The sequence below is a fragment of the Micromys minutus genome, assembly GCF_963924665.1.
Source record: "Micromys minutus genome assembly, chromosome: 9".
Lineage (NCBI taxonomy): Eukaryota > Metazoa > Chordata > Mammalia > Rodentia > Muridae > Micromys > Micromys minutus.
The window spans coordinates 6,099,417-6,125,949 of NC_137978.1; the positions used below are offsets into that span (position 1 = coordinate 6,099,417).

Sequence of the window (26,533 nt, forward strand, 5' to 3'; positions counted from 1 at the left end):
AGAGAGTCATAGGTGTACACGTGCACACACACACACACACACACACACACACACACACACACACACACACACACACAAAACCTGTACCCCAACAACTGAGACCACAGGGGTGAGGAACATGAAGGAGGTGGGCGATACAGAGATAAGAATCAGAGAGCTGTTGTCTGGTCTCCTCCTACATCTACTGTGAGGTCAAGGAGCCTAGCTCCCAGCAGCCTTCAGTCATCTGCTATGGTCCTCACAGTGGTTCAGTGGAAACTCACTGGGCTGACCACCAACATCTACTCAACGTTTTAATGAGCCTCTGTGATGCTGGATCTGTTGACTAGCTTGGCCTCTAAAAACCAAAAAAAAAAAAAAAAAAAAAAAAGCAAACAAACAAACAAACAAAAAAAAAAAAAAAAATGAGAAGGAGAGAGGCAACTGTCTCCCTAACCTTTGAGAAGATTTTGGTAGAGGATAGAAGATATGTCAAAAGCCGGCGTAAAAACTGCTCACTAGGAACTTGCTCCGGAACTGTGTGCTCAGAAGGAAGGCATGGCCAGCAGCCCCGGCCTACAGGTATGCCATTCTTAGTTCTATGGCTGAGCTTACACTCTCCAATGTAAAGACTCACCAGTCTAGGTGTGCGCCTTCCCACACTGGTTATTACCTGGAGTTAAGTATTAAAAGCCTGTGGTTTTTAGCGGGGGTAGGAAATACCGGGGTGGGGGAAAGTTCCAAAGCTGCCAATCACGAAGAGATAATAAACGTTATGGAGCACAGTATGTATGTACTGAATCACCACACTGTGACCCAGAAGGATGTGCAGTTAGTATGAATCCATTTAAAAGATAGGAGACACCCAGACCCACAAGTCAGGCTACAGAACGGCTTTCTTTTCAAGTCATTTGTGGTTATGTGTTTCCCTCTTGTGGTGGGAAACAGGAAAATCAGGCAAATTTGCTGTAGCTTTGGGGTGACAGAAGTATTGTCTTTCCCAGAGGTATTGTCTGCCTTGTCCCCTTCACCAGGCCCCCTGTGTCTTCTTATGGCCCACAAACCATTAAGATTTTAACACAAAGTGGGAAACAGTGTTACTCCAGGACCGCTTTGGAGAAAGGTGGCTCCAAAGGAGGGAAACTGCCTTCCAGTGGAGAATCACTGTGAAGTAAGGGAGCAAGCTCCCTTGAGGACGTTCAAGTAAACAAAATATACCAAGTGCTTTTCATAGCTGCCTGGACCCACAGTAACAAAACTCAAGAGGTACTGAGAAGGCCTGATCCACCCTTCTAGCTCATCTCCTAATGGAAGCCAGGGAAGAAAGATGGTTTGTGGGATAAACACTCTCTCACCTTCTGCATTGGCCCAGGCACTTGGGGGAGGCAGGGATAATGAACATGGCAGAGGAAGATGGAAGTGGAACAAAGAAGGAATGCCTCGGATTGAACCAAGCACAGTCTTTTCTCTACCCAGAGGGCTCCAGATTAGACCAGCCTGGGTCCAGCCTGACTTCTGGCTGTGTACAGTCTCCCTGACCTCAACTTCTTATTTGTAAAATAGGTACAATGGTGTATGCCTGTAACACCAGCACTCAACAAGTTAAGACCGAGGAGTCACCATTGATTTGAACAGCCTGGACTTCCTACTGACTTTGAGGCCAGCTTAGACTGCAAAGTGAGTTACTGTCTCAAAATAAACAAATTCCTGGAAAGGCAGTATCTGTGGTGGTTTGAATATAAACAGCCCCCATAGGCTTATGTTTGAATATGTGGTCCCCAATTGGTGGAACTATTTGGGAAGGATTAGAAGGTGTGGCCTTGTTGAAGGAGGTGTGTTACTGGGAGTGAGCTTTGGGTTTTTTTTTTTTTTTTTTCTTTTTTCAGACGCCCATACCCTTCCCAGTTAACTTTCTCTGCTAGTGCTTGTGAGTCAGGATATATGTAAGCTCCGGGCACTGCCCCAACACTATGCCTTCCTGCTGGCTGCCAAGTTCCATACCACGATGGTCAGACTCACCCTCTGAAACTGTAAGCCCTCAATAAACTCTTTCTTCCATAATTGCCTCGGTCATGGTGTCTTATCACACAATAGAAATAATGATTGTGATGTGCATGATGATGAAGAAGGAGGAGGAAGACAAGCAGCAGCAGCAGAAGCTGTTGAAGACACCATTACTTGAATGACTTCCTTTGGACATCATGGACTAGTGAGCATACGGGTTTTGGCTATGCACAGTGAGGACCATCTGCTTTGGGGGATCCAGTATAGTGGAAATAAGGGCTCCAATCAAAATCTTGTCAGGCTTTAGTTGGTACTTAAGTAGTACTGAAGGAATCAATCTGGTTCCTCACCTATTGCACAGCTGCCCAACAGCTTTTTCTCTCAAGCTGTTGAGATCATATAAACTCATGTGAAGTCCAGCAGTGTGCCTCATGGCACACGTAGGCTTTCTAACACACTCAATACCGATCCCATGGTGTGGGTGTTCTCACTACCTCCACACTACAGATGAGGAATTTGAAGATTACTGCATTGGGTCAAGCACTAAATCCAATGAGTGGCTGTCATATTTATAAGGAGAGAGTGATTTGAAGTCAGAGACAGACACCCCAGGAAGAGTGCCACATGGGGACAGAGGTCGAGAATGTGAACTATGCTGCAGCACCAAGTGACAGGAGCTAGGAGGGGCAAGGGCAGAGCCTCCTCTAGGGCTCCTAAGAGCATGGACTACGGCTATCTCTAGCGTGGAAGGGTGCGCCTGGCATACATGAAGACCTGGTTTGGAAGGAGGTGGTGAGGAGGGAGGAAAGGGAAGGAAGAAGCAGCAGCTTGCCCTCAGGGCTGCCACTCTGATTTCAGAATTCCAAGCCTTTGAAACTATGAGAGTGAATGGGTGTTGTTTGAAGCAACAGTGTGTGATAGCTTGTTCTGGAAACCCTGAGAAACTGACATAGTTAACAGTAATTTAAAATGGCATGTTCTATTCTGGGGCAGCTAAGCTCTCTGCACAGGGCTGACCGACTGGGTGAAAACATGCTGGGGGTTCCCCAGGCCCCTCCCAAGTACCTTTATGTTGTCCCAGAGTGCTTGCTCCTCACCACCAAGTGTCAGCTCAGGACTTAAGGGGAAGCTTCCTCTCTTTCTCACGGAACTTTATCTCAGTACCGGGAATAGGCTTGCTCAGAGCAAACCCTGAGGGACCGAACTGGTGACGAAGAGCATCAGATGCCCTGAGACTGCGGAGGGCTCTTGAACATGGGCATCAAACTCCACTTCCCAGAACGACCGTTACTAAGAAACCTCTCGTTACAGACAGCTCAGGCATCTGAAGAGGGCACCCTGCCTGAGAACTGGCCTGTGCTTTCTAGAGCACACGAGACTTGCATAGTAACAACTGAAGACTAGATGTAGGGGGACGACAGAGCAGTGAGGCCCAGAGCGGGTGAGTGGGTGGAGGAGCTCCCTCAGAGAGGTGGGGTGGGTGGGAGGGGATTAGTGAAGAGGTAACCGGAAAGGGGGATGTCATTTGAAATGTAAATGAATACAATGTGTGTGTGTGTGTGTGTGTGTGTGTGTGTGTGTGTGTGTGTGTGTAGGATGGGGAGGACAGCTGGTTGGTCTGTGATGCTCTGATAGGAAGCTTGCTCCACTCCATAGCAGGGCCTTGGGGATCACAAGCAGAAATGGCCAAGGGCCTTCATGGTTCTACTCCCGGTAAGGTAGGAAATGTGTTGTGGCAGCGTATGCCTGGAATCCCAGAACTTGGGAGGCAGAGGCAGGAGGATTGTCATGAGTTCAAGGACTATATCCCAAGTTCCAGGGCAGCCAAGGCTATATAGTAAAACTGTCTTTAAAACAGTATCTACATATTTATTTATTTATTTATGTTTATATACACATGCAAATATACATGTCTCAGAGAGACCTGTAGAAAAATAGTTGCACTGTGTAATTGTTTGCAGTGTGGGTTTTTTGTTTCTTTGCATCTGTAAAATATACAATCTAACTAAGTGCTCAAGTTTAATTCACTTCACAGTCCCCGCCTGTATCATGAACCCAAGTTTACAGGCTTGCTCTGCTGCAAACATCAGATACCATGAAAACCTGTCTCATGCCATGTAGCCTGTTAATTAAACCAGGAGCTACAGCAAACCACTGGGGTTTCAGTGTCACTGGACAAATACTGCAACCAGCCCTACTCAGAAACAGCCTTTTGGGTTTACTGACCTAAGTCTCCAAAACTCTTGATCCCCTCAAAGTCATGAAGTAAGTCCTGGACCAGATTAAAGGTTGGCCTGTGCATGAGATAAACCCAGGGACTGGCAAATGCTGATGAGGCTGCAGAGACAGGAACTGCTACTCACTGTAGGCGGGTAAGCACAATTGGTACAGCCATCATAAATTAATATAAAGGTGCCTCAAAACACTGTGAGTAGAGCAGTGTGGCCCAAGTACCCCAGTGCTGATCATAAATGCAAAGGAAAAGATATCAACCTCATGTTTATCACAGCCAAGATCCTAAGTCAACTGAGTCCACAGTGAATGAATTGGGGACTGTCACACATACAAAATGAACCACTATTTATGAGAAAAAATTCTGTTGTTCATGGCCACATGGACAGAACTGAGTGTTCCCAAAGCATAACAGACTACCAGGCACTGCGGCCGTGCTGGGCAACTGTCTAAAGGGCAGAAAGCTTCCAAAGCTGTTCAAGAGAGGCCCCAGGAACAAGGGGACCCAGCTGGCCACTTCTTAAAACTGTCCTCGAATCCTAATGGGCAGCTGTACTGTGTATGCAAGACCAAACCCTGCCACTCGGGGACAATTCTGCTTCTATCGGGGCTGCCTGCCATGCACTTCTGAGACAAGATAGCTGAGTGTCAGAACAAAGAGAGACTGAACCTAGTTTCTCAGAACAGGCTCCTCTCCTACCCAAGAGCCTGCAAGAAGCTCTGTGCGTGAGGAAACATCTGTGCTCTGCACCAGGCAGGTTATCGGTGTGCAGCACGCTGCTGAGTGCTGGCAAATCTGCCAAGAGACGCAAGTCAGGAAGGCAGGAGATGCTGTGGGACTCTTGGCTGTCTACAGTGTATTGCCCCCTGAATCCTCACCCGCTGAGACAGCCGACTAAGACTGGGTGTGACTCGTGTAGGCAATCTTTCTACACATCATCTTAATCCCCTAAACTACCCTATGACATACACATTTCAAAAATAAGTAAAAGAGAAATCAAAGGGCTAGGGCTCTAGTTCAGTTGTCATGTGCTTGCCTAGTTTGCAAGGGCCTGGGTTCGATCCTCAGCACCTCTTCGCCCCACAAAAAGGACATTTTTAATTTACCCTAAACAGAACATGAAGTAAAAAAGTGTTTCCAGGAACCAAACTCATGTTTGGCTGACTCTAAAGTCATACTGTAATAAAATCCTAAGTGAAAGAAATCATCTAAATTTTTAAATTACATTTGTGTGTCTGTGTGTGTGCACTAGTGCATGTGTGTCCCTTCCCAAAGACAACTGCAGGAATCAGCTCTCTCCTCCCCCGCCCCCCGGTGGATCTTACTTTTCCCTGTGAGCCACCTCTTCAACATGGACTCAGTAACTATGATAAAGACCCAACCACACTCCCCAAGAAGCCCGAAGTTTGTGCTGGTCGGAGACTTTATCATGTGGGCTCCGAGGTCTGGGGCAGGACTGAGTCAGCCCAAGGGGTGGCTTGCCTGAATCAAAAGTAGTTTCAATGACAACCGTGGTAACTGGCACTCAGGTTGCACCCTGATGTCCTGAAGCATTCAGAAGCCAATGAACTCAATCAGTTCCCATAACACTCTTCATCGGATATCAGAACTAACTCCTGATCACAGGAGAGGATTCTGAGCCTTAGCGAGGATAGGCAGAGCCCATACATTTCACAGTAAATTGAAACTACGGCGTGAACCCAAGTCATACTATGAGCTACTTACTTCTTTGTGCAAGGCAGAGTGTCACCCAGTGGCCTGTCTTCTGCTTGGCATTGTATCCCAGGCGGCCCATGGGGACACAGAGAAGGATGAAGCACTGGACTTAGAGTAATGTAGGTCTGGTCCCATGAAAGCAGCAGCGGCTGGGCGGGGGTGGGGAAGTGTCTGGGTTCCCATCACATGCTAACTGAGTAGATTAAATGGTGGTCTCCACTACCCTCCAACCTCTTCACTCAGAGCCTGTGATGGACAATGACCTTGTTTGATAAATGACTTTGCAAGCTAAGGATCTTGAGATGGGAGCATCCTGGATCACCTACGTGGGCCCTACATCCAATGACAAGTGTCTTTCTGACAACAGAAGAGGGCTGAGGGCGTGGCGCAGGCCAAGAGCGGAACTCCCCAGCATGGAAATCTGAGGTGGGGAAGCAGACAGGCCCACGGAGATGGCCTTGGGAGGTCAGAAGTAGTGACTCGGCGTGTTCCAAGAACCCTGGGCTACCAGAAAGGTCCTCTGCCTACTATTTGCTGCCAACAGCTTGATTTTAGACTTCTGGTCTCCAGACATGATAAATTTGTTTGTTAAGCCCTCAGCTTATGGTCATTTGTGTCAGCAGTCACAGAAACTAACTTACATTTCACTATCCATGGATGAACGCGGCTCTCCGATGACCACACAGCTTTACCCTTTCGCCGGATACCTTGCACAGTCGCTGGCACACATCATGTAAATGTTTGAACACATCCATGTGTCCCAGGAGGCTGATGACAATGTTAGATGTGTTTCTGGATGCTTACTATCTATAGGATGACATTGGCCTAAGCCAGGGAACTATACCACAGACTCATCTTAAGGTATCACATTGAGCTCAGCCCTCAAATCCAGGGGATATATGGTTGAGCCTCATGGGACCAGGGACCACTGCCTCAACAGGCAAATCTAAGACACACTGTAGGGCTGGAGATAGGATAAGATATCTATGCAGTGACTATCAGCCAACACAAAAGACCCTCTCCTTGTCTCTTCCTTCTGTGTCTTTCAATGGTCTCAGTATTTGACATCATTGTAGAACCCTCAGAATTAGCAGAATGCTCTGTTTAGTACATCATTGGGCACTGTGGTCCCTCACAAAGGCCGGCGCATCCTCACACTAATGCTTAAGCCACTGATCGCGTCTCTCTATTAGATTTTCCGTGGGGAAGCTGGCAGGGCTGAACTGTGTGCTAAGCAGTTTTCTCAGGGGTTAGTCACAAAGAGCTGGAGCACTAAATGTGGCCCCACTACAGAAGAAGCTCAACCTTAATGCCAGGTGTGGTCTTCCTCCCAAAGCTTCTGAGTGGTCTACGCTTACTTTGCCTCTGCCTCATTTAAAATCTTCCTTCATCTTGAGCCACAGAATAAATTTTTCACAGGCCTATGAAGACCCTGGGATATAGCAGTTTTATTACTATTAAATCAAAAGGCCTTCTTTCCCTGCCCTTACCCAGTAACACCATCTCAACCACACCCAACTCTTCGCTACCGTGGATCAGGTGGGCAGTGTCATAGGCTTGGGTTTTTGTGACTTAGAGCTGATGGGACTATCTTCCTAGGTCAGGTCTTGGTATTTAGTCATTTGTTTGTTGTGTGTGAACAAACCTTCCCAACGATACGCAATTGAAAAATGCCTACTGAAAGCATGCGCTCACCAGAGTGGAAGAGGGCCAGCTCATCCAGGTCCTTTGTGGCAGATAACAGCTCGGTAAGTAAACAGTGGCATAACACACAGGAACGTGGAACCGTGGGGACCGTGGGGTTGCCCTCAGCATGACTTCTAAGGTCCTCTAAGGCCCTCTGCAGAGTGTGGAAGGGGCACACAGCCAGTCACTTTCAGCTCTGAGAGAGCATATGCATCTCAGTGCTTAGGGCGCAGCAAGATGTCGGAACGATGCTGACACCCCACTCACTCTTAGGGAAAGCTGTCTTCCTGTCTGCGGCACTTCCTTTGAAAGTCCTCAGCCATAACAAATTTCATCCTTTGAGAATAGATTTGAACTTTAAAAAGAGACAAAAAAAAATCGGCTGGAGCTATGTCTAATGAATAAAGTGGGTATTCAAATCTCATTACATCATTTTAAGTGAAAAATGAAGCCTGACTATAAAATAATGTGACTGCTTTTCCTATGTGGCCCATAAACCAGTGGCCTGAAAAATAATTCCCACAGAGGCGTTTCAAAAGGCTCCGAGCACTGGACTTGTGGCTGGAGTAAGTGCACCATCCCTGAGTGGCCATGTGTCAGGAAACAATACTAACGGGCGTAAGAGCTGAGATATGTTTGTTAAAAAGGAAAAGAGAAGAGAAGAAAGGAAAACTAATTGCTTATGCTAGTGAGAAGTGGGGGGGTCATTCTCCTGGAGACACTGAAACTGTCCCCCCTCCTATTCTTGATAGCCTTGTCTGCTCTGGACAGAAAGTGGCTGAGAACAAAGCACTCCCCTGCAGCAAGCCTTCGCCAGCCTTACTCTCCTAAAGACAGACACAGTTCCATCCCCCAGGCTGGCCCTACACTGCCACAGACCTCATTTTCCCTCTTAGCACACCGGGTGCTGGCTGCTTTGGCTGGTCACCATGCCGCACCCATCAGGAAGGCCCTCAGGAACGGAGGCACCGCCGCTGTGGCTCTAATATGTTTGCAGTGTGAAGACCACCATGTGCTCACTGCTGCACCTTGGATCCTGAGTGCCCCCAAAGCCCCATGTGCTAAAAGCTCGGTCCCCAACGTGGTATTTGGGAGATGAAGTCGACCCTTTGGGGGAAGGGCCTGAGCTTCTTTCCTCAGAAGCTTGTGGACTCCAGGCTCTTTCTGCATCTCTCTGTTCCCTGCTTGTCATAGAAGTGGTTTTGCTCTACCACATGTGCCACGTGCTCCTGCTATAAGCTGTCTTCCCTGCCAGCAGTGAGTACGCCTGGCCTCAGACAGCGACCCCAAAACCTGAGTCTATAAGGAAACATGCACCCACAGCCTGCAAAGGCAGCCCATCTTCCTGTCCCCACCTCTCATCGAAAGAAGCCTCTAACGGGTGCAGGGAAGGCTCAATGTTGTCCACTCTCCACGGTGCACAGGGGTTGGGAAAACGTTCTTTACAGAGGGCAGAACCAGGGGTCCCCATGAGCCTCCCCTCGGCCAGGACAGGGAATCTGTGTCCCTAGCCAGCAGAGTGAACACATCTATGCCAACACTGCTCAGCACATGTCTACACACAGCTGCCCAGAATGAATTCTTCCTCCTTCTCTCTCAACCGACTGACGCTATTCTACCCACCTGCCTGTACACACATGTGTACTATGTGGCTATACAGCTACGTTTTTCCGAGTATCAGTTACTGGATGCTGTACTTGGAGGCGCCTGTGCTTCCAGGGCCCGGATGAAGAGAGCACCAGACACAAGACTGGAGACTCTGAACTGACTGGTCTGCTGGAAACATCTGGGTTGGGGGAGGGGTTAGCATAACAGTGGGCAGCAAACCAATGGACTGACACAAGGATTTGAATGTTCTCTCCTCTCTCTTTTAAGTTATACAAGTATTTAAGCTAATCACATGTGGGGAACGTGTCAGGGGACATGTGTCCTTTGGAGGACATGTGTTAGGCTTAGTTCTGGGCCCAGGACACTACTGAGACTTTAAGAGGTGGACCTACTAGTATTTAGTAGATTGTGCCCTTGAGTGGGACAGTGGGATCCAGCCTCGGCCTTTGCACCAGGCCGCAAATAGGATGCACTTCCTCTTCCATGGGCCAGAGAACTCACCAGGACACGCTGCGCTCTGCAAGCCCACCACAGTGGGGTCAACAGTCCACCCACTGAAAATTCTCAAAGATGAGCCAAACAAGCCTTTACTCCTTTGAAGCTGACTCCGTTCTGGGACATTAGTTGCTACGATGGAAAGTTGTTTCATACGCACATCTTTTTCTGATGTCTATGACCCAAACGTGGCCGTAGGGAGTGCCTAGGGAGCCATCTGCAACCAGGTGGGCAAGTACAACCTCATGCAAGAGCAGGATGGCAAAGCCACAAGACCACAGGAGGCCAGGCCCAACCTGCTCGCACCTACCACTCCAAAAAAGAAAAGCCCGATCTTCAAGTCATGTCTATTGGGTCTCTTCCCATAGCTCAACCTATACAATCATACAAATTATTTGGATTGCCATAGACTGCATAGTAAACACAATGTTCACTTCAGGGGTCACCTCAGAGTATCAATCTCCAGAGCAGCCAAACTGAACTACAGTGAGAGGGGCAAGTGTTGTTGGAACAGTCTAAGAGATTTCAAACATAAGGCTGAGGCAGAAAGCCCCAAAGCCAGAGTTCAGATTTACCCATGTTAAATTACAACCCATGGGCTTCTCAGATGTGCAGCTCAGAGTAACGGCAAGTTTGCAATGTAGTCACAGTGCACAAGTACTTCCCTTGCAAGAATTTAGCTAGCTACAATTGACACACAGACAATGAGGAAGAGGAAGATGTCAACAGCATGGCCACCGTGTCATTCATAGACCACAGGCCCTCCCTCAGTCCCACACCCATACAGCGCTGTTAGCCTGGTCCTGTTGTCCTCTACAGCTGTATATACTGGATTACGTGGTTTTCTATACATCAGTGCAAAGGACCAAAGAGTGATTTGGCTACAATGAAGTATCACCTTCCACTCTAACTTGGTGCATACACTAGAGTACCACATAGCATCCCACGTGAATGGGATGTTGACTACTGTTCCTACTGACCCCTCAGGGTCCAGCTGGTCCTCAGATTACAGGCATCTAGTTCCGTGCCCATGTTTCAATAGGGACCAGAAATCTTGTGGATTTTAATCCTTCTTTCGCACTATGTTTCCAAAACTAGTTTTGATTCAATCCAGGAGTGGTTAAAATGGCCACTCCTGGTGCCCACCGCCTTCCTGTTTAAAGTTATTCAGTCTGCCTGTGCTTCTCAGACACCCGGAGTGGGGACCTGGCATTTATACCACTGTCCAGAGAAGGCATCTTTGAAAGCAACATGTGAGCCTACTGAGTCCAGGAGAGGATGGATCTCTAGTCAAAAGGGGCTTCTGTTGCTCCCCCCATGACTTCACCCATGGTAACCTTGAAGGAAAATACATTTTGTGCTGGGTCAATTTTCTTCAGAGCAGCCGAACACCAATTTAAGCATTCCTTGTCATAGTGAGCGATTTCAGGTATCTGCAGGAAAAAAGATCTCACATCCTATGTGACATTAGAGAGTGGAAAAGAAGGACGTCAACTAAATTTGGGAAGACAGTTCTCTATTTTGCAGATGGCCACACACTCAGTGGCACGTGTGTAAGCTGTTCTATTTGGGGTCCTCCTGTAAACGCATGCAGTTCATCTGAGCATCAAAGCTCCGGAAGTCCATCTGCACTGCCTAATCCAGTGTCCTCAAACTCTGAAAGAGGATGCTGTCACAACCCCTAGAGCCACTTTCTCTGACACATACTCATTTTTGTTTATGGCTTGTCTTTTGTTGTTCTTGGGAGACAATATCCCATGTAGTAACCCATGCCAGCCTTGAGCTTATAGGCTTCCTGATTTAGCCTCCTGACTGCTGAGGTTATTGGCATGTGCCACTGTGCCCTATGACATATACTTATTTATAGAAAAGATCAACTGTATGAAATATCAGAAGACCAAAGTCCCAGTTCCAACACCACCAAGAAGCTGGACAAGGGAAATGACACTTCATGACCACAGTTCGTTTAAGAAATACATATCCTTCTCCAGATCCAGGCTGGAGTCTAGTTGACACTTATCAAGGAAATTTCTCTTTGCAACAGATATAGAGACCATTATTTAAAGGACACACACACACACAACCAAACAAATGGCTACATCTTTAACACAATTCCTGCATCTAAGATCATAGCAGAAAGGAGAAAGGAAATGTTAGAGCCAGAGAATCAGGAAGTTTGATGTGAGACTCCGTTCCCTAGAAACTTCAGAAGCTACACCCAAAAGTCTCACCAACATGACTGCCTAAATGTAAGCTGAATGAGCCAACAAACACAGGGAGAGTTCACGGCATGGCCTTGACCCTGTGCAAACCACCACAGACAAGGAAGGGATGCTGACAGTGGGGGAAATTGTCTCCCTCAGGAAAGAGCACACCAACTGGTTATCCACTATCAATGGTCAGCATTGTGAAGATACATACAAGTAACATTATACAGGCTTAGTAAGTTGTGTGTGTGTGTGTGTGTGTGTGTGTGTGTGTGTGTGTGTGATTTAAATATATATATATATATGTATGTAACAGCAATTAATGAAGAAGAGTCATGAATTTAAGAGAGAATGGAGGGGTATGGAAAGGCTGGGAGGAAGGAAAGGGAAAGGGGAAAGGATGCAATTATATTACAATCTCAAAAAAGGAAAAAAGAAATGTGCTGGAGAATTGATTATGTTAATCCATTTTCTGCAGTTCTAGTGAAATGCTTAAGTGAATACAAAGAGACATAGTTAGCAGCAAGTTTTGCAGATGGACAGTTGAAGCAGGTTCTTATTATCATTTCAGAGCAGCTCACGGGACTGCCCTTCTTCCTTTTCCCATCACTTAACACAAGCTAAAGTCATCTGAGAAGAGGGAACCTAAATTAAGAAAAATGCTCCCATAAGACTGGGCTGTAGGCAAGCCTGTAGGACATTTTCTTAATTGTGATTGGTGGAGAGGGGCCCAGCCTACTGTGGGTGGTACCATCCCTAGGCTGAGCTAGTAAGCTATACTCCATGGGTGGTCTCTGCACCAGCTCCTATCCCCAGGTTCCTGCCTTGTTTGAGTTTCTTTCTTGATCCTTCCATGATGAACAGTGCTGTAGAAATGTAAGTCCGATAAATTGTTCCCTCTCCAAGTCACAGCTACAAAATAACTTCAACCCCCTCCATGGTCCTGAGGACAGCAGTTAAAAAAAGCCTTCTCCAAATTCTCCACCATGGACCCTTAAAACTTACCAAGCTAGGTGGAGATTTTTAAACACTGGGAAGGAGCTCCCCAGATATGAGCTCAGCTCTGAAATCAGGTAAGTGACTTGCTGTGACTGGGCATATGGCCAAGTGTTCCAGGGAGCTTTGGGGAGAACGGGTGGGGTAGTGCTGACTTCCCTGTTTCACTTCCTTCCTTCCTTCCTTCCTTCCTTCCTTCCTTCCTTCCTTTCTTATATATCATTTTATTGGATATTCTCTGTATTTACATTTCATATGTTATCCCCTCTCTCCCCACCCATCCCCCCTCACCCTTCCCTTGTCTCCATGAAGGTGCTCCCTCTCCCAACCACCCTCTCCAACCTCAGCACCTCCCTACACTGGGAAAACTAGTCTTCACTGGACCAAAGGCCTTTCCTCCCACTGATGCCAAAATCTGCCATCCTCTGCTACATATGCAACTGGAGCCATGGGTCCCTCCATGTGTGCTCATTGTTTGGTGTTTTAGTCTCTGGGAGCTCTGAAGGGTTTGGTTGGTTGGTTGGTTGTTGTTCTTCCCATGGGGTTGCAAATCCTTTCAGCTCCTTCAGTCCTTTCTCTAGCTCCTATAATGTGTTCCCTGTGCTCAGTCTGATGGTTAGCTGCAAGCATCCTCATCTGTATCAGTATGGCTCTGATACAGGGCCTCTGAGGAAGCATCCATATCAGGCTCCTGTCAGGAAGCACTTCTTGGCATCAGCAATAGTGCTTGGGTTTGGTGGCTGCATATGGGATGAATCTCCAGGTGAGGCAGTCTCTGGATGATCTTTTCTTCAATCCCTGCTCCTCTGTTTGTTCATTTATTTTCTCCCATGAATATTAATATTTTGTTTTCCCTTCTAAGATGGACTGGGGCATCCACATTCTGGCCTTTTTTTCTTTTTGAGTTTCATAAGGTCTGTGGATTGTTTCTTGGTTATTCAGAGCTTTTGGGGCTAATATCCGCTTATCAGTGAGTGCATACCATATGTGTTGTTTTGTGACTCAGTTACCTCACTCAGGATGATAGCTGTTAGTTCCATCCATTTGCCTCAAAATTTCATGATGTCATTGTTTTTAATAGCTGAGTTTAAATTGTGTAAATTGTGTAAAAACTCCATTGTATAAATGTACCACAATTTCTGTATCCATTCTTCTGTTGAAGGACATCTGGGTTCTTTCCAGCTTCTGGCTGTTACAAATAAGGCTGCTATGAACATGGTGGAGCATGTGTCCTTGTTATATGTTGGAGGTCTTTTGGGTATATGCCCAGGAATGGTATAGCTGGGTTTTCAGGTAGTACTATGCCCACTTTTCTGAGGAATCGCCAGACTGATTTCCAGAGTGGTTGTACCAGCTTACAGTCCCACCAACAGTGGAGAAGTGTTTCTCTTTCTCCGCAACCTCACCAGCATCTGCTGTCATCTGAGTTTTTGATCTTAGCCATTCTGACTGGTGTGAGGCGGAATCTCAGGGTTGTTTTGATTTGCATTTCCCTGATGACTAGGGATGTTGAGCACTTCTTTAGGTGCTTCTTGCACACGCATGGTTGTGCTTATTGTGCAGAGCACTTTCTCCACATGTCTGAGGCTGGAATTCAGTCCCCTTGCTAGAAGAGAAAGGCGAAGTACAAGTTTTCCTCTCCAGAAGCTTCACAACCAGGGATGACTCTTTAGTACCTTACAAAAAAACAAAACAAACGAAAAAAAAAAAAAAAAAAAACAGAAAACGCACTACCACAAACCTACCATATTTCTACCCTGTTCTCTTAAGGGCCCATTGATTTTTCCTATGAGTCATGTTTTTTAACAAAACCCCTAGTGCCTTCTTTCTTCCCCTACTAAGATGGTATATATAAGCCAGAAATTGTAACTGCCTTGTCAGAACGTGAGTCCTCTTAAAGAGGAACAAGTGATCTTAACCACTGGGCCATCTCTCCAGCCTCCTTTTCAGTCTTTAATGCTGTAGCAATAGAACACATTAAAGAAAAAAGGGCTATTCATTTATTCTTAGAGGGAACATTTGTCAAACTCAGGATGAGAATTTCTCAAACAAAACTCAATAAAGTCTTATGTGGCCAGGGCTTAGAGGCACGCTTCGGTGGAACAGTGCTTGACTAATCCCAGTGAGGCCCTGGGACCAATGCCCAACACCGAAGGATTAAAAAACATAAACAAAAAAGAACATGTGTAACCAAGACTGTCTGTTAATGCTACTGCTGCCCATCCTTCATGCTGCTCTTCTCCACTGTGGACGCATCCTCTGTTTGCAGGCCATGGGTTCCAGTGCCATGCTAAGGAGCGAGCTTAGTCCGTGAAAGGCTGATATGCAACATCAGGACCAGAGTTCCATTTGCAGACTCTCCACAAAAGTCCCAGGTGATTTTGCCAACCTAGTGCTGGAGAAGTTGAAACAGGCAGAACTCTGGGTTCGCTAAACAACCAACCCTGAAGGCTTGCCAAGCTCCTGGCCAAAGAAACCTATGACAAAAAAGAGTGGGTGGTGCCTGAGAACACCTGAGGTTGTCCTCTGATCTCCACATGCATGTATTCACGTGTACTGATGAACACACATACTTATACACACAGAGTGGGGGCAGAGACAGACAGAGAGACAGTCATGTGCACACACATTCGTGCACACAGATACACACACACACATACACTGAGAGAGAGACAGGGACAGTCAAGTCAGTTCAGCCTCACTCTTTTCAAATCCAGAATGTTCTCTCGTTTATAATTCTGCTTTGTTTTTTCCCATGTGTATGTATCTCTTCTGGTCAACCCTTCCCACAATCCAAGATATCCTTGGTGAAAAAAAAAGACATTTTCTTCTTCAGCCTGGTATTTAATGCTGGTTCAAAATCAGAAAGTACAAACTACTGAAGAATTATTCAAATGTTGCTGATAACTAAGAATAACTAAGAAGCAGGAAGTTATTAAGCTTTTTAAATGGGTAGTTTATAATAAAGTGACTCAAAGACGGCTCTCTGTAAGCCAGGCCTACCCCAAAGATACAGCACAGCTTCCTGGGGCTCGCTGGCTAGCCAGATGTGCTCGGGGAATTCCAGGCCAGCGAGAGATCCTTGTGTCAAGGAAAAATATAGATGGTGCATGAAGAACAACATTCAGGTCTCTAAATGCATACATGTACATGTACATGTAGGCATACATGCACACACATACATATGCACCCACCCACATAAACACGGGCCAAAATAGAGATAGTCATCCCAGATGGGACAAGAGTTTGCAAGTTCTCATTGACCAGACAGTGATCATAGAGGCCTTCATGTCTGGGTCACTACATTTCAGGCCCAGCCTGCTCACACAGAACTTTCCCACGTGTACAGATTGTGGTCAAGAAATCCCTCTCCATGGTTTTGCTTTGTATCTGTGCTTTCAACATTGTGTACATTGGAGACTGGCCATTCAGGGAAACCAGACAAGGAGTCATCAAACACTACCTTTGGTCCACATGCTGTAGGTACAGTCTGAATTTCAAGTCACCAGGTCCACACCCCTGGGTTTAATGAACCAAGGGCTGATAATATTCAAAAAGAACAAAATAATGAAATAAAATATAATACAAAGGTGAGACAGCTGAGCAGGTAAGAGCATTTGCTGCTAAGCCTGAGTTCCCAAGGCCCGTATGGTAGGAAAGAACCAAACCCCACAGCTGTCCAAACCTCCCCATGCTTGCTGTGATACACACACATACACATTAAAAAGTAATATGGGACAAACGTGAACACTACATTGTATTCTCACATGGCTCAGCATCTATGCCTTACTTGATTTTCTAATATAAAGATGACTTCAGGTAATGTGTGGATTATAAGCAAGTAAACATCTCACCTTACAGGACCCTCGCTATACAACAGCAAATTTGAGAGGAAGCAGCAGTGAAGCTGTAATATGCCATTCTGCAGACACCACATAGAAAAAAGGTAAAGATGGCTGCTGTGCTGATTTAGCACAGGTCAGTGTTTTCTAAAGTTCCTGATCAAGTCCTGCTCTCTCTTTCCCCATAGGCCAGTACTCCAGAGAGGTACAGCTTTCAGTTCTTCTAGCATAGCTGCCTTCTCAAATTCCCGGTCCTTCTGTTTCAGATACGCTGGGGCCGGAGACTACCCCTCTTCTAATCATAGCTCTGTCAAGAGGCAGCCTGCCTGCAAGTTCTCAGCTTTCAGTGTTCAGACACATAGATGCCAGCTACCAGCTAGCAGAGAGAGCAAAAGGAAGCTGGGGGTGGGGGAAGGCCCAGGCCCCCTGCTTACCTCTCTAATGAGCTCTAACTGCACCTCATGCTAAAAATGGACCATAACAATTTATTTCTCAAAGCCTTAATCTTTTATCGAATTTGGTAACTGCAGAGGTCCTGGACCAAGGAAAGACTTTCAAGTAGAACGCAGTCCTGTCTTAAGCTTCCTCTCCAATGAGCGCACATGGCCGCAAACCTAAGTTCACTGGAGCTGGACTAATCTCTTCCAGTGGTCCCTATGGAAGAGGGGCAGTAGCTTCCCAAACATAAGATCTTTACTGAATCACACATTTTCACCCCTGGGGAGGAACAATATTTAAGAGGACCGGAGCAGCAAGCCAAGGACAAAGACCTAGGGCACGGCCTGGATGTAAGCGGCAGGCAGTCGTGATGGGGAAGAGCAAGACAAGGAATGACTGTTAAGTGCAAAGTCAGATGCAGGGGACAGGTGAAGGCCCACAGCAGTCCACATGGAGGGAGCAGTCACTCAGAGGAGTTAACGGAGAGGAGTGAGATGGCAGTAAGGTGGCGAGTGGACGGTGTGTGACTCCGTGGGTACAGGAACTACTAGAGTTTGGCCCAAGAGAGAAGAGCAACAGGTCAGTGGCTAAAGGGTGATGATGTTTAGCAACTTTTTTGTTTTTGTCTTATCTAATCCTTTTCTTTCCACCCTACAGTATTCCCAAAGTGGCAGACATCTGTCTGAACCCTAAAACTCACACTATGCCAAAAGCTCCTAAGGACCAGGCTCATTCCTGACTGTGAGCCTCCCTTCCCCCACCCATTCTCTGTACTGGGCATAAGCCAGGGAACTGTTGAGTGAAGCCCCATCACCAGCAGAGATGAAGGGGTCCTCCCCATGCAGCTGACTGTCCTCTCCCTACATGGGAAGCTGTGGTGATCTGGGTACTCAGGGGCAGAGTAACTGTTTGTAAATGTCTGGCCCATCCAGGAAAGTCTGCGGAGCTCAGTTTAGATCTTGAAAACTGAGAAAAGAAGGTCCTGCAATTTAAGAATTCCTTATTTTTCAGAAGCCACTCAAGCGGGGCTAGCAGGTCTGTGCTTGAGTCAACGTTCCCGTTATAGTTCTGGTATATTCTTTAACCTGCCCAGGCTTCCGTACTGTCGTCAGTGACCTTAAAGTGCCATAATAGCATCTTCTTTATAGGGCTTCAAGAAGATTCTTGAGGTATACCAGTTTGTTGTGGTGCTTGGCAAGACAGCTTGAAATAAGTTAAAATACAAGTAATCACTGAAGGGAATGAGCCCCAGAGGAACTGAGAAAAAGTCCAATGTTATTTTAAACATACAAAGAAAACGTGTTCCTTAAAACTTCTTTTAAAATATCTTATAGAAACAAATAGCCAATTCCAACCCACATTTACAAATCATTGGATTTGTAAGAGAGAGAAAAAAAAAAGTTTCACCTCTCTAGTGGACCTGCCCAATTAAGACAGTTAACCTCCTAACCATGGGGCGGAACCGGGGGCGTTGCATTAATTTCCTGGCCTGTCAGGATAGCTTGCATAAGAGAGCCCTTGGGTATATTGTTACTGCTTTAATAAAAATTCAGGGCCAGCCCCCTCGGTGGAACAGGTCCAACAGAGTCTGGACTTTTCAAACGCCTGAGCCCAGGCAGCAGGCCCAGCAGGGGAAGAAGCGCCTTTCCCAAGCCAAAGAGGGCAGGGAGAGAGGCTTGGCACCTGCCCGCTGGGATCGCTAGCTTGACGCCCCAGGGGGCTGAGTGCCCGGGTCACCCGGCCCTCCTAACGCCAGGCCCCGAGCCAGCCAGAGGTGCCCGATCCCCAGACCAGCGCCACGCGGGGTCTGCACGGCGGCGGGCTCACCTTTCCCGGAAGTACCATGGCGAAACTGGGGGTGGGGGTGGGGGGTGTCTAAGGCGAATGGGGTGTGGGGACGGGGTACTGCCAAGGTCAAGGGAGCGCGCGCGGGGCGGGGACGGGACGGTGGCGCGCACGGAAGCGCCGGCCCAGAGGAGCCCGCACGTCGCGCACGCCCGGCCCAGCCCGAGCGTCCCTTACCCCGTTGGCTGCAGCGATGCGTACGATGAGCTGGATGGCCTCGGTCATGTAGAAGCGGCCATCCCCTCCCACCACCAGCGTGGCCTCCTGCCTCAGCGCCGGCTCCACGGTGGAGACGATGCTCTGGATGAAATTCTCCGCATAGTTAGCGTTGCTCTGGAACACCTTCACCCGCTTCCGCAACCCGCTGGTGCCCGGCTTCTGATCCGGGTATGCCTGGGTCTTCACTGTCACGATCTTCACCATGGTGGCGGTTGGCTGTGGGGCGACAGAAGCTGCGGCTCTGGCTATTGAAGAGAGCTCAGGGTCCGCTCGGCTCTAGTCCGTGGAACGGCGGCTCAGGACCGGCCCACGGCCCGCCCACTTCGCCAAAGTCCGGCTGCCTGGGAAGGGGGACGGGTCACGGGGTCGAGAGGGGCGGAGTCTCCCGGACTGACACAACTTCTCTACCTGAGCCAATGCTCTATATAAAGAAACTAGCTCTTTAGCTGGAGAGCAGAGCTTGATGTAGGTACTGATCATAGTGCAAGGACGAAGAGTTCAGCACGTTCCTGTGATTGGACTAGAGTATCGCATATAAAATCTAAAAGATAGAAATGCCATCCAACTTACATTCTGCAAGGACAGAATCAACCCCAAAGTTAAATTCAGCTTTCTACCTTTTTATGTGCTTGCTGTGGACCACATGCTACTTCATTAGTGATTGTGGGTATCATAAGAGTTGATTTGTTTAGTGTATAGTTTCTAGATCTTTCAAAAGTATGGGTTTTGTTTTTCTGTGCTTCTGTTCACAACACTGAAAATTCGAATTATAAAATCCTTCCTTACAACTAAGTATGGAGGCCACATGAGGAAGTTCAGCTCAGGTAGGGTCTAAACAGACCAGGCAGGCTCTTACCAGGATGTACCTGCCTGTCATCCATCAAGTCTGACAACTAGGAAATGGGATCTTTGAGGGCAGCCTAGATAACATAGGTCCAGATGGAAGACGTCATGTGATTTCTGTGACAGCAACCAGTGACTGGTACTAATGACAAGTACTCACCTGATGGTTAGCATGAAGTGCTGGGCTCAGACTCAAAACCCACGGGCTCCCCACACTCTTTGCTGTCTGCAGATGTCTGAGGAAGCCATTATGAATGGCTCTATGCCTCTCTCACCTCAGAACACACAGCAGTTAGCTTCAGCTACATAACAAATCCATCTAGAACTTGCTAGCTCAACACAACTTCCATGTATTACCCCCAGGCTGCTTATACCGGTGTTGCAGCTCTGAGGGGAAAGTGTCCTGGGAGTCAGGAGCCAAGGACTACCCTAGAGTCACACCACAGACTTTACACTCCAGAGGGTGGCTGCCTATGCTCGGGCAAGAAGCAGCAAAGAACTGAGCAGATGCAGGCTTCTTATATGGGTTTCTTGGGGAAAGGGTTTACCAGGGTGGAGATTTACCGGGGGTGGGATTGCTGAGATTTCAAGTCCTGAGCTTGGGGTGAGCTCAGGGATTGGCGGGTTTTGAAAACCCAGACTTGAGCTTGGAGATTCTTACCCTACATGTTAACCTAGCCATTCTGCTGATCTGATCAGGACTCGGCCAACCTTGGCTAGATCCAGTGTCTCCTTTACAATCCCCAGGATCCTGGCCTCCTAGCAGCCATTCATGCAGTCACTTTGTGTTACTTTTCTAGTGCTATGTAACAAAATAACACACACACAAGATGACTGAAAATACCCATTTATTACTCAAGTAAGTCAGAACCCTGCCACACTTGGCTGTGGGCCACATTCTCAGCATTTGTAAAATGACTGAAATCATGGTCTTGATGGGGCTGGGCTCTTATCTCCAGGCAAAGCGTTAAAGTGAAATAAAAGCAGAGGCCACATTCTAGACACCCAAAGTCCAATCACCTGATGCCGTGTAGCCGTGTGTTCCTAACTGCACTCGTCCTGACTGCCCTCAACCACCACTAGCACCAGTCATAAACAGCAAAAATGTCCTTGTCATCGTGAGTCAACCAAACCTCCCAGCCACAGAGCTGTGCTTGCCATAGAAGGAATGCTGACATGCTGAAGCGCTGTGGAGGGAGGGGCCTGCGCTTTATAAGCTGAGCAGGCTTTTGCTTCTTTCTTAGAGGCTCCCACTTAGTGAACTTTTCTTGCAACCATAAACTAAATTTTCAACAGTTTTGAGCTGATTGTTTTGGACACCTCTCTTGAGGTTGCTGATAATGCTTTTTCCTGGCAGTTGTGGAGCCGAGGCCCCTACTTCTTTGGAAGCTGTAATCCACTCCATTTGCTACACTGTCCTCATGATTCAAATCTCTAACATATTCTGATGACATAAGGCAAAAAAATTTCAGGTTTTAACAAAATATTGGTTTGTGTTGGGGGGGTGCACACTGCAACACTGAAGCCTGCGGACATCCTGTAGAGCTGGTCCTTCTACCATGTGAGTTCTAAAAATAGAACTTGGAATATCAGGCTTGGCAGCAGGCCAAAACATACATACATACATACATGCACACATACATACATGCATACATACATACATGCATACAAACATACATACATGCATACGTATATGCATACATGCATACGTACATGCATACATGCATACAAACATACATGCATGCATACGTACATACATGCATGCATACATACATATATACATACATGCATACATACATATATACATGCATGCATACATACATGCATACATACATGCACACATACATACATACATGCATACATACATACATGTATGCATGCATGCATAATTAACTGTATGAACTGTATCATGAAGTTTCAATAGCTACAGTTGCCTGTACATGGCCATACCAGTATATGCTCAAGCAAGGATGGGCAGAGGGCTGTTGTGTAACAAAACTTTTCCTAGGGAGAGGCAACACACACGTATACTCGCCCCGGGATGGGGAGCCTGTGACAGACCAAAGCCTGTGACAGATTCTGTGTTGCAGCTCTGAAGGGAAGGTGTCCTGGCAGTCTGGAGCCAAGGAATCTCAGAGTCACACTGCACCAAACATCTCACACAGAGATTTATGGGAAAAACACAAGAGGGTGATTGCCTTTGCTTGGGGGAGAAACTGGCAGGAAGCTGGGTTTATGAAGGGTTTCTTGGGGGCAGTTTTCCAGAGTGTGTATTTTCAGGGTTCACATAGGTGGGACTTCAAGTCCTGAGCTTGGAGCAAGACCAGGGATTGGTAGATTCTGAGCTTGGGAATTGGGTTTCTGAGTTCAGGGATTTGTGGGGTTTCAGGTCAGGGATTGGTATATTTTCTAAAACTGGAAGTCAGGTCAGATTTTTTTAACCTTAAAGATACCACCGAAGTCCATATTGGTAAACCAATGAGTTTAATTGGTGTTAGTTACAGGTATATGGATGGGTTAGGGGTTACTTACAGAAGCAGAAATGACAACATCTCCAACCCCAGCCATAGGGTTGGAGAGCTTCCTTTCCAACTCTGATCCAAATCTCTTCCGCTTTTTCCAGGCAGCTGACCTGGTCTCAATCTTCTTTGTAGCTTTTGCTCTTCAGAGTCTTCTTTGCAGATGGACTCTGCTGACTCCGGCAGGGAGGGGCCTAGTGAATCTGGTCAGTTATAAGAATTTGCTGGGGCTATTGTGAGTTTACCTTCCGGTTTAAGGAGCTTCCCAGCAAGATGGAACGTTACAGTCTGGGAGGAAGTTGTTGAGCGAGGGTCTCAGTTGAGGAGCTATATGCAGCAGACAGAAGGAGAGTCCGTTTTCTTTCAGGATAGCTCTGCTCTGATACGGTGCCATACCCAAGGGGTCAGCCTAACGCCCAGGTACAAGTCTGACACTAATTGGACTTAAGATGGATAGATACAGATACACGATGCATACGACATATATCAATAATAAAAGACTTGAATTTGAGAGAAGGGCACACCTGAGAGGATTCGGGGTGGGGAGATGAGGGACACGGTGAAAATGTGATAAAGAAATAGCCTGTGTGACTAGATCAGATTTACCTGGATAGTCTCTGTAATGTAACATGTTCATGGAAGTGATACACTCACAGGAAGAGAACGGTGAGCTGGAATCTGAAGAAGAGCAGAGGTGGGGAGGCAGGGGCTGGGAGTGGAGGGAACTGTTCTTGGCCTGTGGATCAAGAAGCAAATGGGCTGTTTTTGTGCCTGCATAGATCTGACACCAAAACCCACATGCTCTTCCTCCATGCTTTGCATCCAAGCTAACTATTTAATCAGCCCTAGGAAGCAGACTCAGAACAACGACAGACCAAAAACGGGAATCAAGGCAGACTCCAAAATGTGCAGTGTGGTGCAGGCTTCAGCCAAGTGCTCCAGTGAGCACAGGCACAGCAACTTGGGATTAGGAATATTAAAAGGACAGAGTTGTAGGCCGCATGTTGTATAAATGTCAATTAACTTTTGACATAGTAGATGGATGAGGGTCTTCAGCTGTTGCTGTCATTACCCAAGAAGAGATATACCATAAGGTGTTAGACACACCACGACTAACCAAGCAGAGATATAGCATAAGGTGTTAAGACACACCATGACTAAGGAAAGAGCCTGGTCCAAATGCTATAAACATATAGTGTATTAGCATACAGTGCATACATTACATTTAAGGAAATGGGGGTGGATGAACGCTCTGACAGAAGAGAAAGCCTTGTACAGTGGGCGGCTAGAAGGTCCAACACCAATCCCAAACAAGCCCAGAGAAACTACAGGACTTCAAAGTCTCAAAAATGAACTTTTCTACTGTTGAAAGAAAAATGTATGTATGTATGTATGTATGTATGCATGTATGTGTTATTGTGGTGTATGTGGTGTGTGTATGGATGCACATGCACAGAGCATGCATAGAGGTCAGAGGACAGCTTTGGATGAGGGTCTTCAGGTTCTTTCTACCTTTTTGGCTGAGATAGGGTCTCTCCCTGGCCTAGAACACTGCCAAGTAAGCTAGGCTACCTGGCTAGCGTGCTTCCAGGGACCTACCACTCTTTCACCTGTCTCACCATTGCTGGGATTGTAGGCACATGCTACCTCATCAGGTGTCTACGTGGGCTCTGGGATCAGAACTCAGGTCTTCACACTTGGCCATCTCCCAAGCCCTGAAAGATAACATATCTGAAACCACTGAACCAGCATCAAAAAGAGCCAAACATGTTTCTCAATATACTACTGAGCATAAAACCTACGGTAGCATATTCAAAAGCAAGGGAGATCTAATTCCCTTTGGTTTTTATTAATGTATTAAGTGTATGTATGTGTGCCATGGTTATGCAAGTACCCACAGAGGCCAAAAGGGAGCATTAGCTCCCCTACAAGTGCAGGTGATTGTAAGCTGCCTGATATGAGCTGGGAACAGAACCTGAGACTTCTGCAAGAAGACTGTGTGCTCTTAACTGCTGAGCCACCTCTCCAGTTCTGAGATCTACTTCTTGACAAGACTATTAATATGCCATTTAGGAGTGTGTTTCTTAAGTAGATTCAGTTAGCTTCAATCAATGAAAGCATAAGCACTTCTGAATTTCTCTACCTATACATATGAATGTGTGCACATGGAAGGCAGATTAAATGTTGGGTGGATAAAAATACCATGCTTGGTCTAAACTCATTTCCTTATACAGTATTCATTAAGATTTTTTCATTAGTTCTTTTTCTAAAGATTTGTTTATTTATTTATTTTTTATAAAGACCACACATTTTATTATGTTTATTTTATATATGTATACTCTATGTCTATGAATGACCCATTACCACGTTGTTTCCAAAAGTTCCAGATATTCAGAGTTCCCATTCATTCTCACATGCATGGCTTTATTTTTTTTTTAACTTTATTTTAAAAAACAAAGATAAAAGAAAAAAATTTATACATTTTTGCATAAATGTATACAAATACATTTTTGTCAGTGCTTGGCTTTTTTTTTCTTTTTTTTTTTTAAGGTTTGATACTCTGCATTAAGGTCTTATTAGTTATAATGAGCAAAAAGTACATGTAAAACAGGATGTAACCCGGAATTAGTCAACGTTTTCTTGGTGTGTAAGGATTGAGCATAATGTTTTTTTTGTTTGTTTCTTTTCTTTTCTTTTCTTTTCTTTTTCTTGAGCTTCACACAGTCTGTGAGTTGTTTCTGGGGCAGTCCGAGCCTCTGGGGTTAGCATCCCACTATCAGTGACTGCATATTATGTTTGTTCTTTTGTGACTGGGTTATCTCGCTCAGGATGATATTCTCTAGATGCAACCATTTTCTTAAGAATTTGGTTAAGCCATTGTTTCTGATAGCTGAATAGTACTCCATTGTGTAAATGTACCACAATTTTTGTATCCATTCATCTACTGAAGGACATCTGGGTTCTTTCCAGCTTCTGGCTATTACAAATAGAGCTGCTATGAACATTGTGGTACATGTATCTTTGTTGTATATTGGAGTGTCTCTGGGGTATATGCCCAGAAGTGGAATAGCTGGATCTTCAGGTAGTACTATGTCCAATTTTCTGAGGAATCGCCAGACTGATTTCCAGAGTGGTTGTATCAGTTTACAACCCCACCAACAGTGGAGAAGTGTTCCTCTTTCTCCACAACCTCACCAGCATCTGCTGTCATCTGAGTTTTGGATCTTGGCCAATCTGACTAGTGTGAGGTGGAATCTCAGGGTTGTTTTGATTTGCATTTCCCTGATGGCTAAGGATGTCGAGCACTTCCTTAAATGTTTCTCAGTCATTCCATATTCCTCAATTGAGAACGTTTTGTTTAGCTCTGTACCCCATTTTTTAATAGGGTTGTTTGATTCTCTGGTGTCTAGCTTTTTGAGTTCTTTGTATACCTTGGATATTAGGCCTCTATCTGATGTGGAGTTGGTAAAGATCTTTTCCCATTCTGTTGGCTGCCATTTTGTTTTCTTGACAATGTCCTTAGCCTTACAGAAACTTTGCAATCTCATTAAGTCCCATTTGTTAATCTTTGACCTTAGAGCTTGAGTCATTGGTGTTTTGTTCAGAAAAATTTCTCCTGTGCCTATGTGTTCTAAGGTTCTCCCTACTTTCTCTTCTAATAGTTTCAGTGTATCTGGTTTAATGTGGAGATCTTTGATCCACTTACACTTGAGCTTTGTACAAGGAGATAAGAAAGGGTCTATTTTCATTCTTCTGCATGCTGAGTGTCAGTTGAACCAACACCATTTGTTGAATAGGCTGCCCTTTTTCCATTGAATGTTTACAGCTCCTTTGTCAAAAATCAGGTGACCATACACGTGAGGGCTCATTTCTGGATCTTCTATTCTATTTCATTGATCCACG

At 46.2% G+C, this 26,533-nt stretch overlaps 1 protein-coding gene across 1 annotated transcript in view; it reads right to left on the minus strand.

The window, feature by feature from the left end:
- PGM1 (phosphoglucomutase 1) overlaps positions 1 to 19,576 on the minus strand; it is a 56,940-nt gene extending 37,364 nt beyond the window's left edge. Inside the window, exon 1 of the mRNA XM_080921573.1 lies at positions 19,227 to 19,576. Within this exon, the coding sequence (XP_080777699.1) occupies positions 19,227 to 19,472 (246 nt within the window). The 5' untranslated portion in view covers positions 19,473 to 19,576. The remainder of the gene's footprint in view (positions 1 to 19,226) is intronic.
- Between the last annotated feature and the right edge of the window lie 6,957 nt (positions 19,577 to 26,533).